Below are 12,115 nucleotides of genomic sequence, written 5' to 3'. Positions count from 1 at the left end.
AAAATTTTATCCAGTACCTGCTATGTGTTAGGCATGAGACTGAAGAGGCAGTTCATGTAAAGTATCGTTTCTGTTGCTGCTATTTTGTGTTAAAATATTAACATCTTAATACTAAGACAAGAGTAGAACATTGTGATTAAGAGCTCAGTGCTGGAGCTACACTGGTTCAGATCCCACACTGACATGCTGTTTAACTTCAGACAAGTCACTTAACTTCTTCAGGCCTTAGTTTGCTTATCTGCAAAATGGAGCTGACTAGAGTCCCCATCTGTTATACTACAGAGTACTGCCTGGCAGTACTGTCATCGTAATCATTTAATGCATTATAAAGGTTCTACTTTCACTCTCGAATGATTGCTCAAACCCTCCTTCCTATCAGGCAATTCACAGATCATATTAAACTTCTATTGTTGTTGTTTAGTCGCTCAGTGGTGTCTGACTCTTTGCACTTTGCAACCGCATGGACTGCAGTATGCCAGGCTTCCCTGTCCTTCACCGTCTCCTGGAACTTGGTCAAACTCACATCCGTTGAATCAGTGATGCCATCCAACCATCTCTTCATCTGCTGGCCTGTTCTCCTCCTGCCCTCAATCTTTCCCAGCATCAGGGTCTTTTCCAATGAGTCGGCTCTTTGCATCAGGTGGACAAAGTATTGGGGCTTCAGCGTCAGCATCAGTCCTTCCAATGAACATTCAGGGTTGATTTCCTTTAGGATGGACTGGTTTGATCTCCTTGTTGTCCAAGGGACTCTCAAGAGTCTTCTCTAGCACCACAATTTGAAAGCATCAATTCTTCAGTGCTCAGCCTTCTTTATGGTCCAACTCTTGCATCTATACATGACTACTGGAAAAGCCATAATTAGGAATAGGGGAACCCACACTGGATATGGCCTAATTTCTGGGAGGGGCCCTCTGAGAGAGTGAAGGGGGCCAGTTCAAGGGCAGAGTGAATTGGGCCCCCAAGAAGACAACAGTTGGCGGAGAGATGACAAGACTAACACGGCCTCTAGTTTACTTGTGATAGTGTCAGAGGAACAGAGGATGCAGGAGAATGTCCAGTGATTGGGCCGCCAAACACTCTCCGGAACCTGTACAAGCGTGCCTGCCCGGCCCGGCCCAGCGGCTCCAGCTTAGCAGGACAGTAAATGCTCGGGCCTGGGTATCTGCAAACTCTACCTGGTACTGCTTCTGTGACATGGGATGGCTTCCCCAACCTCTTGAGCCTTCACTTGACCCAAATATTAAATGTGGAAAATTCTTAGGGTTTCATGCAACATCGTGGAGGTAAAAGGCTTATTGCAGGGCCAGCCGTCCTGCAAGGTCACAACAGTGGGAGATGGGAATCCAGCATGTGAGGATGGGGAGGGTGAGACCTTCACATCGCGCCATCCAGCTCCATGTCCAGGAGATGGGAACCCTGGGACCTCAGGTCCAGCTCATGGCATGGTAGAGACAGAAGCCATCAGAGTCGTTCTGGGGTCGCCAGGGAAGCGAGGGGGCTTAGCTCAGTCTCCCAAGTTTTCCACTCTCTTCCTTCTGATTTCACCCATGAAAATCAAGTCCAGTCCCTGGGACAAGAGAGAGGGGATTGGGTGGAGGGAAGGAATCTGAGGTGTCTGGATGGTATAAACATCTCAAATCACCCACCTTCACAACCAGGGTCTTTGCTCAGAAAGAGCCATCACACGATGGCCGTGATTTCCAGGGAGCACGTCCCCTGAACCAAGCCTGGCACTCAGGATCTTCACAAGCGTCTGTAGCAATCTCCTAGGGACAGAAAGCTAAGGTTTTACTCTATTCAGACTTTAGCCGCATGTGTTCATCCCTGTTTTCCTGATGGCCCTATGATATATAAATTTCGTTCAGTCACCAGGCTTTCCCCATCCTTACCCTGGACGGTTTCAGTTTGCTATTAGCTCTCTCTCTCTACATTCGGTACTTACTGGGTAATGATTGCGTCATTTGTTCCTTACTTTCAGTGTTTGTTTTCCTTTCTCCTTCCACATAATGATATCTTATTACTTGCGATTTAATTGTTCTCTGAAATCCTAGTTATATTAGTAATTTAAGGGAAAAGAATATTATATTTTCATGATTTTCAGGAGCAGTTCTATTTAAAGAATTCTTTGCTGAATCAGAGCCCTAATTATTAATGAATAAACATTTATTTTACTTTAGCAAGTTTTTTTGTATTCATGAAACAGAGTCAACGGCTTAAGCTCTGCCTGAAATGTGCCTGGAAGAACTCAGATCTGTTTTATTCAGAAGATCTCAGGAGTGTTCCCTGTCACAGAAAAACATAAACAGCTTTGTACAACTGGAGAGGAGCTGGTCCCCAGCCGTCTCTGATCCTTGCCAGGGATCATTTGAGATGCTAGGATGGAAAACAGCCTCTGCCATCAGTGAATCTCCTCGAGAATCCAGAAGGGCTGGCATAGGCCTGCATGCAGACAAATGGGGACAAGGGATGAGCGTCTGGAGAGAGGAGGTGCTCTCCCCCTAGTCTGTCACTCCCTCCCCTCATCAGGGAGCTGCCATCAGAGCCTCCAGACAAACAAACCATTCCTCCCTGCATTCAGGGACCTCATACAGCCTGGGGGAGGCAGATATTTAAGCAAATAATTACAGAAGCAGTTCTATTTCAAGAATTTATTAAGAAAGGTTAGTAGACCAGTGACTACTTTGAAAGAATGGCAGAAGTTTCTATTAACACTGGTGTTAGAACTGAGTCTTAACGATCTTGTAGGATTTCAAGAAGAGGAAAAAGCATACACAGACAATTGTGGTATGCAGTTGAGTGGTGTGTTTGTGGTCCCACAAGTTCCAAGGAGGAAGTGGATAAGAATCAGGAGAGAGGTACACAGAGGCCAGGCCATCAACAGCCTTATAGGATGTGCTAAGCAGTGTGATGTTTACCCAGGAGGCCAAGGAAAACCAACGTGGCTGAGGAAGAGGGTAAGAACATTAAGAACAAATGATTCAGGAATGATTTGGAAATGCCCTGGCTATCCAGTGGTTAGGACTCCCTGCCTCCACTGCAGTAGGTATGCATTCGATCTCTGGTTGGAGAACTAAGATCCTGAAAGTCAAGTGGTGCAGGCCAAAAAAAGAAAGGGGGGAAAGAAAAAAAAAATGATTCAGCAATGATTAGAATACAGTCATTCTGAAGTCAATAGTAAATTATAGGATCGAGTTTGGGGCTTAATAACCAACAAGACAACTTGGATTCATTGCAATCAGCTGTCATTTAGGACAGGCAATTTTCCATTTAAACCTGCATTTCTTCCCAATCATACCACTTTCCACCAGGGAGCAATACCTTTTGGTTCAGACAGCTTAGTTAACTGATTCCCAGGCGGGGACCCATGAGTGTGATAACAGGAGTCTATGATCCAATTAATAGTTGAATAAACACCAACCAGTTTCACATATAGCTGCAGTACTCCTGCCTGGGAAATGCCATGGACGGAGCAACCTGCAAGGCTGCAGTCCATGGGGTCGCTGAGGGTCGGACACAGCTGAGCGACCTCACTTTCACTTTTCACTTTCAAGTATTGGAGAAGAAAATGGCAACCAACTCCAGTGTTCTTGCCTGGAGAATCACAGGGACGGGGGAGCCTGGTAGGCTGCCGTCTATGGGGTCACACAGAGTCAGACACGACTGAAGTGACTTAGCAGCAGCAGCAGCAGTAAGGGTACACAGATGCAATAAAATGCTATGCTTCTCTGCTTTCTCCAGGAATTATATCAAGTTGTTGTAGCAACTGGTTATCTTAGGCAGCTTAGCTATTCATGGCATCATGAAATGTCTTAATAACATATGTTTTAAAACATGAGTCCATGGTGGGGGTTAGGCATTGTAATTAAAAAGACTTCTGATTCTGAAAAGTCTAGACATCCAACTTAGGTGATGAGTGTGTTATGTTTGAAACATAAAGAACTTAGGTAGCTAATTGAGCAGTATTCTGCAGGAATAATTTATGAAGCAATTTTTTCATAAATTTCTATACAAATGTACATTTCCCTAGAGAGAATTGAGTTTTGTAGCATATCTGCATCTCCAAAATGCATATACCTATATAAAAGACCATTTTGACAACATTTAAATTTTATAGGGTTGTTAACACCACCTTCAGAGAAGGCAATGGCAACCCACTCCAGTACTCTTGCCTGGAAAATCCCATGGACGGAGCAGCCTGGTAGGCTGCAGTCTATGGGGTCGCTAAGAGTCGGACATGACTGAGTGACTTCCCTTTCACTTTTCACTTTCATGCATTGGAGAAGGCAATGGCAATCCACTCCAGCACTCTTGCCTGGAGAATCCCAGGGACGGCAGAGCCTGGTGGGCTGCCACCTATGGGTTCGCACGACTGAAGCGACTTAGCAGCTTAGCACCAACACCACCTTATATCTTGGACTGCTGGCTGGGGTGGAGGGTGTCACATGAGAAGAGTAGAATTGCATTTTTAATTAAATTTTAATTCAGGGTTTCAGTGGACTTTAAAAAGGTGCAAGAATTAGTATTAATATTTAGTCTCTTCTGTAGTGGGTTTCCCTGGTGGCTCAGTGGTAAAGAATCTGCCTGCCAGTGCAGGGGACGCAGATTCAGTCTCTGGGTCGGGAAGATCCCCTGGAGGAGGAGATGGCAACCCACTCCAGTATTCTTGCCTGGAGAATCCCATGGACAGAGGAGCCTGGAGGGCTGCAATCCATGGGGTCACAAAGAGTTGGGCGTGACTTAGCAACTAAACAACAACTCTTTGGTAGTGTATTTTTCTACTCTCAGGGTGTGCCTCACAGGAGATAGTTGACATAACCTCACACTTTCCTGTTGCATTTCTGCAGATGCAGGAACCTAAAATAACTTCATGCATGACTTTCCTCCTCCAGCATTTCCTCTGTATACTAGTGAGCTGTTTGGGTAACTTCTTTTAGTGAAGTTACAAAGATTAATATGTAATACATCGCTCTTACAGAATTATGAAGTTTCATGTTGCAAAACGGAAGTTTAAGGAAACACTGCGCCCATACGATGTAAAAGATGTCATCGAACAATACTCTGCTGGTCACCTGGACATGCTGTGCAGGATTAAAAGCCTGCAGACACGGTGAGCAACTCGAAGGTTACCTGTTCTAAGGGGACAGCCACAGAAACTTTGGAGTCAGCTCTCCAAAGTAGGGAAGATTCTTGAATTCCATGTTTCTGACTTGTTTTTGGTGGACAACCGGACTTCTGTGTTAAAATGTAGATTCTATTTAAATATAAATCAGGCACTAAAAACAACTTTAAGTATGGACTGTGTCTAGTGTCTCACCTATGGAAATGGGGGCGTTGGCGGTGGCCGCAGAGGACTGTTGTGGGACTGCATGAGTTAAAGCAGGGGCCTGAGTGCTTGTGCAACGTTCACAGTGGCTGCTGATGTCATTTTGTTATTGCCTGAATCCTATATGTCCTTTAGAAATAAGCTAGTCTTTCTCCTTCTTAAGCCTGATCCACCATCCAGCCTACAAAGACAGACCTCTCCCTCCTCTGACCCTGTGTGGCACGTAGAGTCCCCTGCAGGGCGCCATCATGCCCCTCATGGTGGGATCCTGCACTGAGAGTCCAGGCAGAGAATTTGAGGTTGTGTACTGGCTTCTGTATTGCTTCCGGGGCCATGTCTGTTCCCCTGGCCCTGAACCAAGCCTGGGCCTGTCCCTTCATCCCTGTTCTGCAACAGGCTGGATACACACCATCTTTCCAGTGAGCATCCTCTCGGGCGGCTGAAAGAAATGAGTATGTTCCTCTAAACATGTGCTTGATTGTGTTATTTTGAAGCCAAAATATTTAGTCAGTTCAGTTTGTCTTGCTTCACAACCAGGCCCAAATTACCAGCCTGAAAACTGAACAGTTCTTAAAACACAGGGACCGAGTCTTCAACACGTGTTCATGCACACGGCACACTTAGCACAGTGTGAGGCATATACTAGGCCCTCAGTAAAACACCTGTCGACTTCTAAAACCTTAGTTATGGAAATCACACATTTTTCACTTACTCGTTCATGCACTGGGCACCCTGGACACCTGAAGATGAACAGATAAGCCAGTCCTGGTGGAGTAGATTAGACATCATGGTTGCCTCTACTTTTGTGCACACAAAGTAAGCTGGGAAGTGCAGTCGGTATTCCTGATAATTCAGCTCTAAAATACACAAAGGGAAGAAATTAATTCCAACGTAGACTGATTAAGTCTCCTTGGAAATTGTTTTAACTCACCTGTGATCTTCTTACAACCTCTCACCAAGTGGCCAAGGTCTTCCAAGTCTTTTCTAGGACTCCCAGTGGGTTTTTGTTTGCTTGCTTGCTTGCTTTGTTCTATTCTTTTAATTTTTTTTAACTTTTTATTTTATGTTGAAATATAAACAGTTAACAATGCTGTGATAGTTTCAAGTGGACAGCAGAGGAACTCAGCCATACATATACATCTATCCATTCTCCCCAAAACTGCCCTTACATCCAGGCTGTTTTTATTTTTTTTCTCCTTACCTTTTAAAGTTTTGTTTTAACTTTTTTTTTTTTTTATTACAAATGTGATTTGTGTTATTTTTCTTCATAGGGATAGGGTCACTAGGTAAAATACACTGGAAAATCTGCACTTTATTCATTTCATATTGCAATTGTAGAAATAGTTTATATAAATAGTATCCATTAATCATTTAAAACAAAAGTTCAATGTAAATTAAGATCCAGTTATTTCCATGATTATTTATGGTTTTCTGGTATTTCTGGTAAAGTTTTATTTTTCTGAGGGTGAAGGAATTAATGTTTTTGAATGCGAAATATCTTTAAACTTAAAATTGATACCTTCCATAAATCAGCTGACCAGGAGAGAGTGCCAAAGCATTACAAACAACAGTTTTTCCACTTAACATATGTTTGCTCAATGTTTTTTATTGCTTGTTTTTATTGAAATATATTTGATTTACCATGTTGTATTAGTTCCAGGTGTGCAGCAAAACGATTCACTTATACATGCATATATATCTACTTTTTTCAGACTCTTTTCCTTTATGTGTGTGTGCTAAGTCGTTTCAGTCATATCCAACTCTTTATGACCGTATGGACCATAGCCCACCACGCTCCTCTGTCCAGGGGATTCTCCAGGCAAGAATCCTGGAGTGGGCTGCCATGCCCTCTTCCAGGGGATCTTCCTGACCCAGGGGATCAAGCCTATATCTTTTACATCTCCTGCGCTGACAGACAGGTTCTTTACCACTGCCGCCACCTTGGAAGCCTCTTTTGCCTTATAGGTTGTTACAAAATATTGAGTATAGTTGCCTCCCAATGTTTTTATAAAGTTCAACCACTACAGAATTTGCAGAGCTAATCTGGAGTTTCTCACTTATGTGGCTTATATATACCCTTCAACTAGAATCCCCAAGATGGAGACAATAGCTTTCTCATCTCCACATATCAGATATATAATAAATGTTCACTTAAATGACTTGTTCTACTCAGTTCAGTTCAGTCGCTCAGTCGTGTCAGACTTTGCAACCCCATGAACTGCAGCACTCCAGGCCTCCCTGTCCACCAACTCCTGGAGTCTACCCAAACCCATGTCCATCGAGTCTGTGATACCATCCAAACACCTCATCCTCTGTCATCCCCTTCTCTTCCTGCCCTCAATCTTTCCCAGCATCAGGGTTTTTTCCAGTGAGTCAGTTCTTTGCATGAGACGACCAAAGTATTGGAGCTTCAGCTTTAGCATTAGTTCTTCCAGTGAATATTCAGGACTGATTTCCTTTAGGATGGACTGGTTTGATCTCCTTACAGTCCAAGGAACTCTCAAGAGTCTTCTCCAACACCACAGTTCAAGAGCATCAATTCTTCAGCACTCAGCTTTCTTTATAGTCCAACTTTCACATCCATACATGACTACTGGAAAAACCATAGCTTTGACTAGATGGACCTTTGTTGGCAAAGTAATGTCCCTGCTTTTTAATAAGTTATCTAGGTTGGTCATAGCTTTTCTTCTAAGAAGCAAGCGTCTTTTAATTTCATGGCTGCAGTTACCGTCTGCAGTGATTATGGAGTCCCAAAAAATAAAGTCTCTCACTGTTTCCATTGTTTCCCCATCTATTTGCCATGAAGTGTTGGGACTGTATGCCATGATCCTAGTTTTTTGAATGTTGAGTTTTAAGCCAACTTTTTCACTCTCCTCTTTCACTTTCATCAAGAGGCACTTTAGTTCTTTGCTTTCTGCCACAAGGGTGGTGTTATCTGCATATCTGAGGTTATTGATATTTCTCCCAGCAATTCCAGCTTGTGCTTCATCCAGCCCAGCATTTCACATGATGTACTCTGCATCTAAGTTAAATAAGCAGGGTGACAATACACAGCCTTGATGTACTCCTTCCCCAATTTGACACCAGTCAGTTGCTTCATGTCTGATTCTGTTACTTCTTGACCTGCATACAGATTTCTCAGGAGGCAGGTAAGGTGGTCTGGTATTCCCATCTCTGGAAGAATTTTCCACAGTTTGTTGTGATCCACACAGTAAAAGCCTTTGGCATAGTCAATAAAGCTAAATGTTCTGTTCTACTAACAGGAAATAATTATGATTTTGTCATATTTTAAGTGACTGACTTCAGGAAATGCCTGATCAGAGGTGGAAACAGACAAATTACTTTGTAGTTTAGGACAGGTTTGCCTCCAGAAGCTCAGTCATAATAGATTTCATCACGGCCTAAAATAATGAGAAAATTAACCTTGTGTAATTTCCATGTGAAGAAAATAACTATCTCAACTGGAAGAAGTTCATTTTATTTCTTCTTACGTAGATTAGAGATAATTGTATTTTTCTTTCCAAAACACTTCCTCTGGTTTGGGGCAGCCTCCACCTTTCACACTCATAACCGGATCTTTCTTTCTGATAGTGTGGATCAAATTCTTGGAAAAGGACAAATCACGTCAGACAAGAAGAGCAGAGAGAAAATAACCGCAGAACACGAGGCCACGGACGACCTCAGTATGCTCGGCCGGGTGGTCAAAGTTGAAAAACAGGTACAAGTCAACTAAACTGCCTAAGGTCTTAGGCAGATTTTTCTCCAGTTTACTGCAATAAAATTGACGTATATCCCTGTAGAACTTTAAAGCATATAACACAATGGTCTGACCTACATGAACTGTGAATGATGACCACAATAAGCTTAGTCGGCATGCATCATCTCACAGAGACACAACAGAAAGAAAAGCAAAGAAAACAAATCGTTTTCCTTGTGACGAGAACTCTTAGAATCTGCTCTCTTAACACCTTTCCTGTGTGCCACACAGCAGTATTAGCTATAGTTATCACTTTGTGAATCACAGCCCAGCACTTGTTTTTCCATAACTACAACCTTGAGCCTCCTGACCACCCTCCTCTGATTTCCCTCCCTCCACCCCCTGCCTCTTGCAACCGCAAGCCTGATCTTTTTTCCCATGTGTTTGGGGATTGTGTGTGTGTGTGTGTGTGTGTGTGTGTGTGTGTGTGTGTTTTGTTTTAGGTATATTAACTGGGATCATCCAGTATTCACCTTTCTCTGTGTGATTTATTTGACATAGCATAATGCCCTCAAGGTGCATCCATGTTGCTGCTAATGGCAGAATTTCCTCAGGTTTTTTTTTTTTTTTTAATGGCTGAATAATATTCTATTGTATATACATGTACACCACAACTTATTTATCCATTGATCTGCCATAGACACTTGTTTCCATGTTTTGGCTGTTCTAAGTGGTGCCTGTATGAACACAGGGTGCAGATATCTTTTTGAGTTAATTTCTTGTTTCCTCTGGGTATGTGCCCAAGAATGGAATTGCTGGATCATGTGGTGGCTCTATTCTTAATTTTTTAAGGGATCTCCATATTGTTCTCCATAGTGGTTGCACCAATTTACCCTCCCACCAACACTGAGGCAGGGCCCCCTTCTCTTCACATCCTCTCCAGCATTGTTATCTCTTGTATTTTTGATGACAGCCATTCTAATAGAAGTGAAGTAGCCAGAATATTTTTTAATCAAAATTGGTTATAAGCAATTGGGTGTATTTTAGTGACTGATTTTAAAAGGAATAAAATCAAGAAAGAGCAAATAAATTTTCTTCATGCATAGACCATGTTCTCCAAAACACTTGAATTTCTTCATGAGGAATAGAAAATTTCCTCTCATCAATTAATACTTGAACTTTAGACAACTATGGATTTCAACAGTAGAATAATAAAATCTACTTTTTAAATTTGTGTTTTGGTTATTTTCATTGTCTCTCTCTTGGGTCATTCTTAAAAACAAACAAACCACACATTATAACTGTGGTGACGCACTGAATATTTGTTGACCCTGAGAGTGAGTATCTTCTCATACAAAGACAATTTTTAAAAGTCAAAATGCTCCTCTGATTTAATTATAAACATGCCAAGCATTTGATGCCTATATTTTAAAATTTAGAATTGCCTAGATTGATCTAGGGTTGGGAGGGAGGGGATTGTATTGTGGGGTTTTTTAGGGTTTTTTTTTTTGTTTGTTTTTGCCGGGTGGAGGTGGGTGGATCTTACCTCCCAGACCAGAGATCCAACCTGTGCCCCCTGCAGTGGAAGCGCAGAGCCCTAACCACTGGGCCGCCCCCGTATCTAGGTCTTGGTTTCTTACAGAATTAGCTCCCTGCTGCACAGTACAGTACGGGAATGTCCTCATGGAAGAGGCTGAGGAAGGGTAACCTGATGGGCAGGGGAATCTGGAAGTTTCCTTTCTAAAGGGGCTTATACGGTCTTTGAAAACATCACGTTTAAAGAATGGGGAGGAGAAGGGTGCCGGTGGAGACAGGCAAAGGCCAGAGCATCCACCCCCTTCCCACCCCCGCGGCTGGACCGCGCGTCCCAAGCGGGTCCTGAGTCAAGGCCGCGAAATGCCGGGCACTCGGGACCTGCCGAGTGGTTGCAGCCTAACTTCAGTGCTTAAACTCTTGTGAACAGGCGCACGTTTTCCCCTTTCAGGTCCAGTCCATCGAGGCCAAGCTGGACTGCCTGCTGGACATCTACCAGCAGGTGCTGCGGAAAGGCTCAGCTCCGACCCTCGCGCTGGCCCCCTTCCCGAGCCCGCCCTTCGAATGTGAACAGACGTCGGACTACCAGAGCCCGGGCGACGGCCGGGACCTGCCGGGCCCGGCGCCGGGCGGCGGCCTCCCGCGCTCGGCCAGCGCGGGCCTGGCGCGGGGCCTGCAGCTCATCCTGGCGCCGGGCGAACTGGGCGCCCAGGCGCTCTACGCGTTCAGCCCCGCGCCGACGCCGGCGCCCGGGAGCCCGGGAGACGGCCTGGCGGCCCGGCGCGGCCTGGCGCCCCCAGCGGCGGTGGGCGCGGCCCGGCCGGCGGCCCCCGCCACCCTGCAGATCCCGGCCGCGCTGCCGGTGCTCGGGCCGCTGCCCCACGGCCCCGCCGGAGCCCCGGAGGCGCTCCCCGAGCTCAGCGCCCGCCTGGCGGCCGCCAAGGACCGCCTCCCGGCCAAGGAGCGCTCCCTGCGCCAGAGCCTGGACCTGGGCGGGGCGGCCCTGCTGTCGGTCCGGCCCGCGGTGCCCCAGGACCCGGGCCGCTCGGTGTCGGCGCAGAACCTGGCCCGTTCCACCGAGGACCTGGACGTGCAGCTGTCGGGGAGCGAGTCCAGCGGCTCCAGGGGCAGCCAAGAGTTTTACCCCAAGTGGCGGGAATCCAAGTTGTTTATCAGTGATGAAGAGGCAGCGTGTCCGGAGGACACTGGGACAGACGCCTTGGACGCGGTGCCGCCGGCCCGGGAGCCCGCCCCGGCGCCGGACTCTCTCAGGACTGGACGGTCGCGATCATCTCAGAGCTCATGTCCGGCGGCGGGGGGCGCCGACGCCCTGGGCCGGCCACACGTGAGGCTGAAATGAGGCCTCCGATTGCTCCCCACCCCCGGGCCCGGCCGCCCCTTAGCCATACACATCGCTGCATGAACTCTCTGGAAAGCCCTTCTCAAAGGTTGAACCCACAAAAATCAGGAAGTACATGAAAGGCAGTTCCTAAGCCTGTTATCTTTCAATTGCATGAAAATGCATGTTTAGGGGATGCTGAACTTCAGGGTACGACATTGCC

At 45.6% G+C, this 12,115-nt stretch overlaps 1 protein-coding gene across 5 annotated transcripts in view; it reads left to right on the top strand.

Annotated features, from left to right (window-relative positions):
- The window catches only part of KCNQ5 (potassium voltage-gated channel subfamily Q member 5), a 630,043-nt gene extending 618,130 nt beyond the window's left edge, over positions 1–11,913 (top strand). For all 5 annotated transcript variants that reach the window (XM_068983485.1, XM_068983484.1, XM_068983488.1 and 2 more), the window contains 3 exons: positions 4,976–5,107; positions 8,915–9,041; positions 11,005–11,913. In XM_068983485.1, the coding sequence (XP_068839586.1) occupies positions 4,976–5,107; positions 8,915–9,041; positions 11,005–11,913 (1,168 nt within the window). The remainder of the gene's footprint in view (positions 1–4,975; positions 5,108–8,914; positions 9,042–11,004) is intronic.
- Positions 11,914–12,115: the final 202 nt, after the last annotated feature.

Source organism: Capricornis sumatraensis, chromosome 11 (assembly GCF_032405125.1).
Source record: "Capricornis sumatraensis isolate serow.1 chromosome 11, serow.2, whole genome shotgun sequence".
Taxonomy (NCBI): domain Eukaryota; kingdom Metazoa; phylum Chordata; class Mammalia; order Artiodactyla; family Bovidae; genus Capricornis; species Capricornis sumatraensis.
The sequence above is the reverse complement of the archived record's forward strand: the minus strand, read 5'-3'. Positions and strand labels throughout refer to the sequence as shown.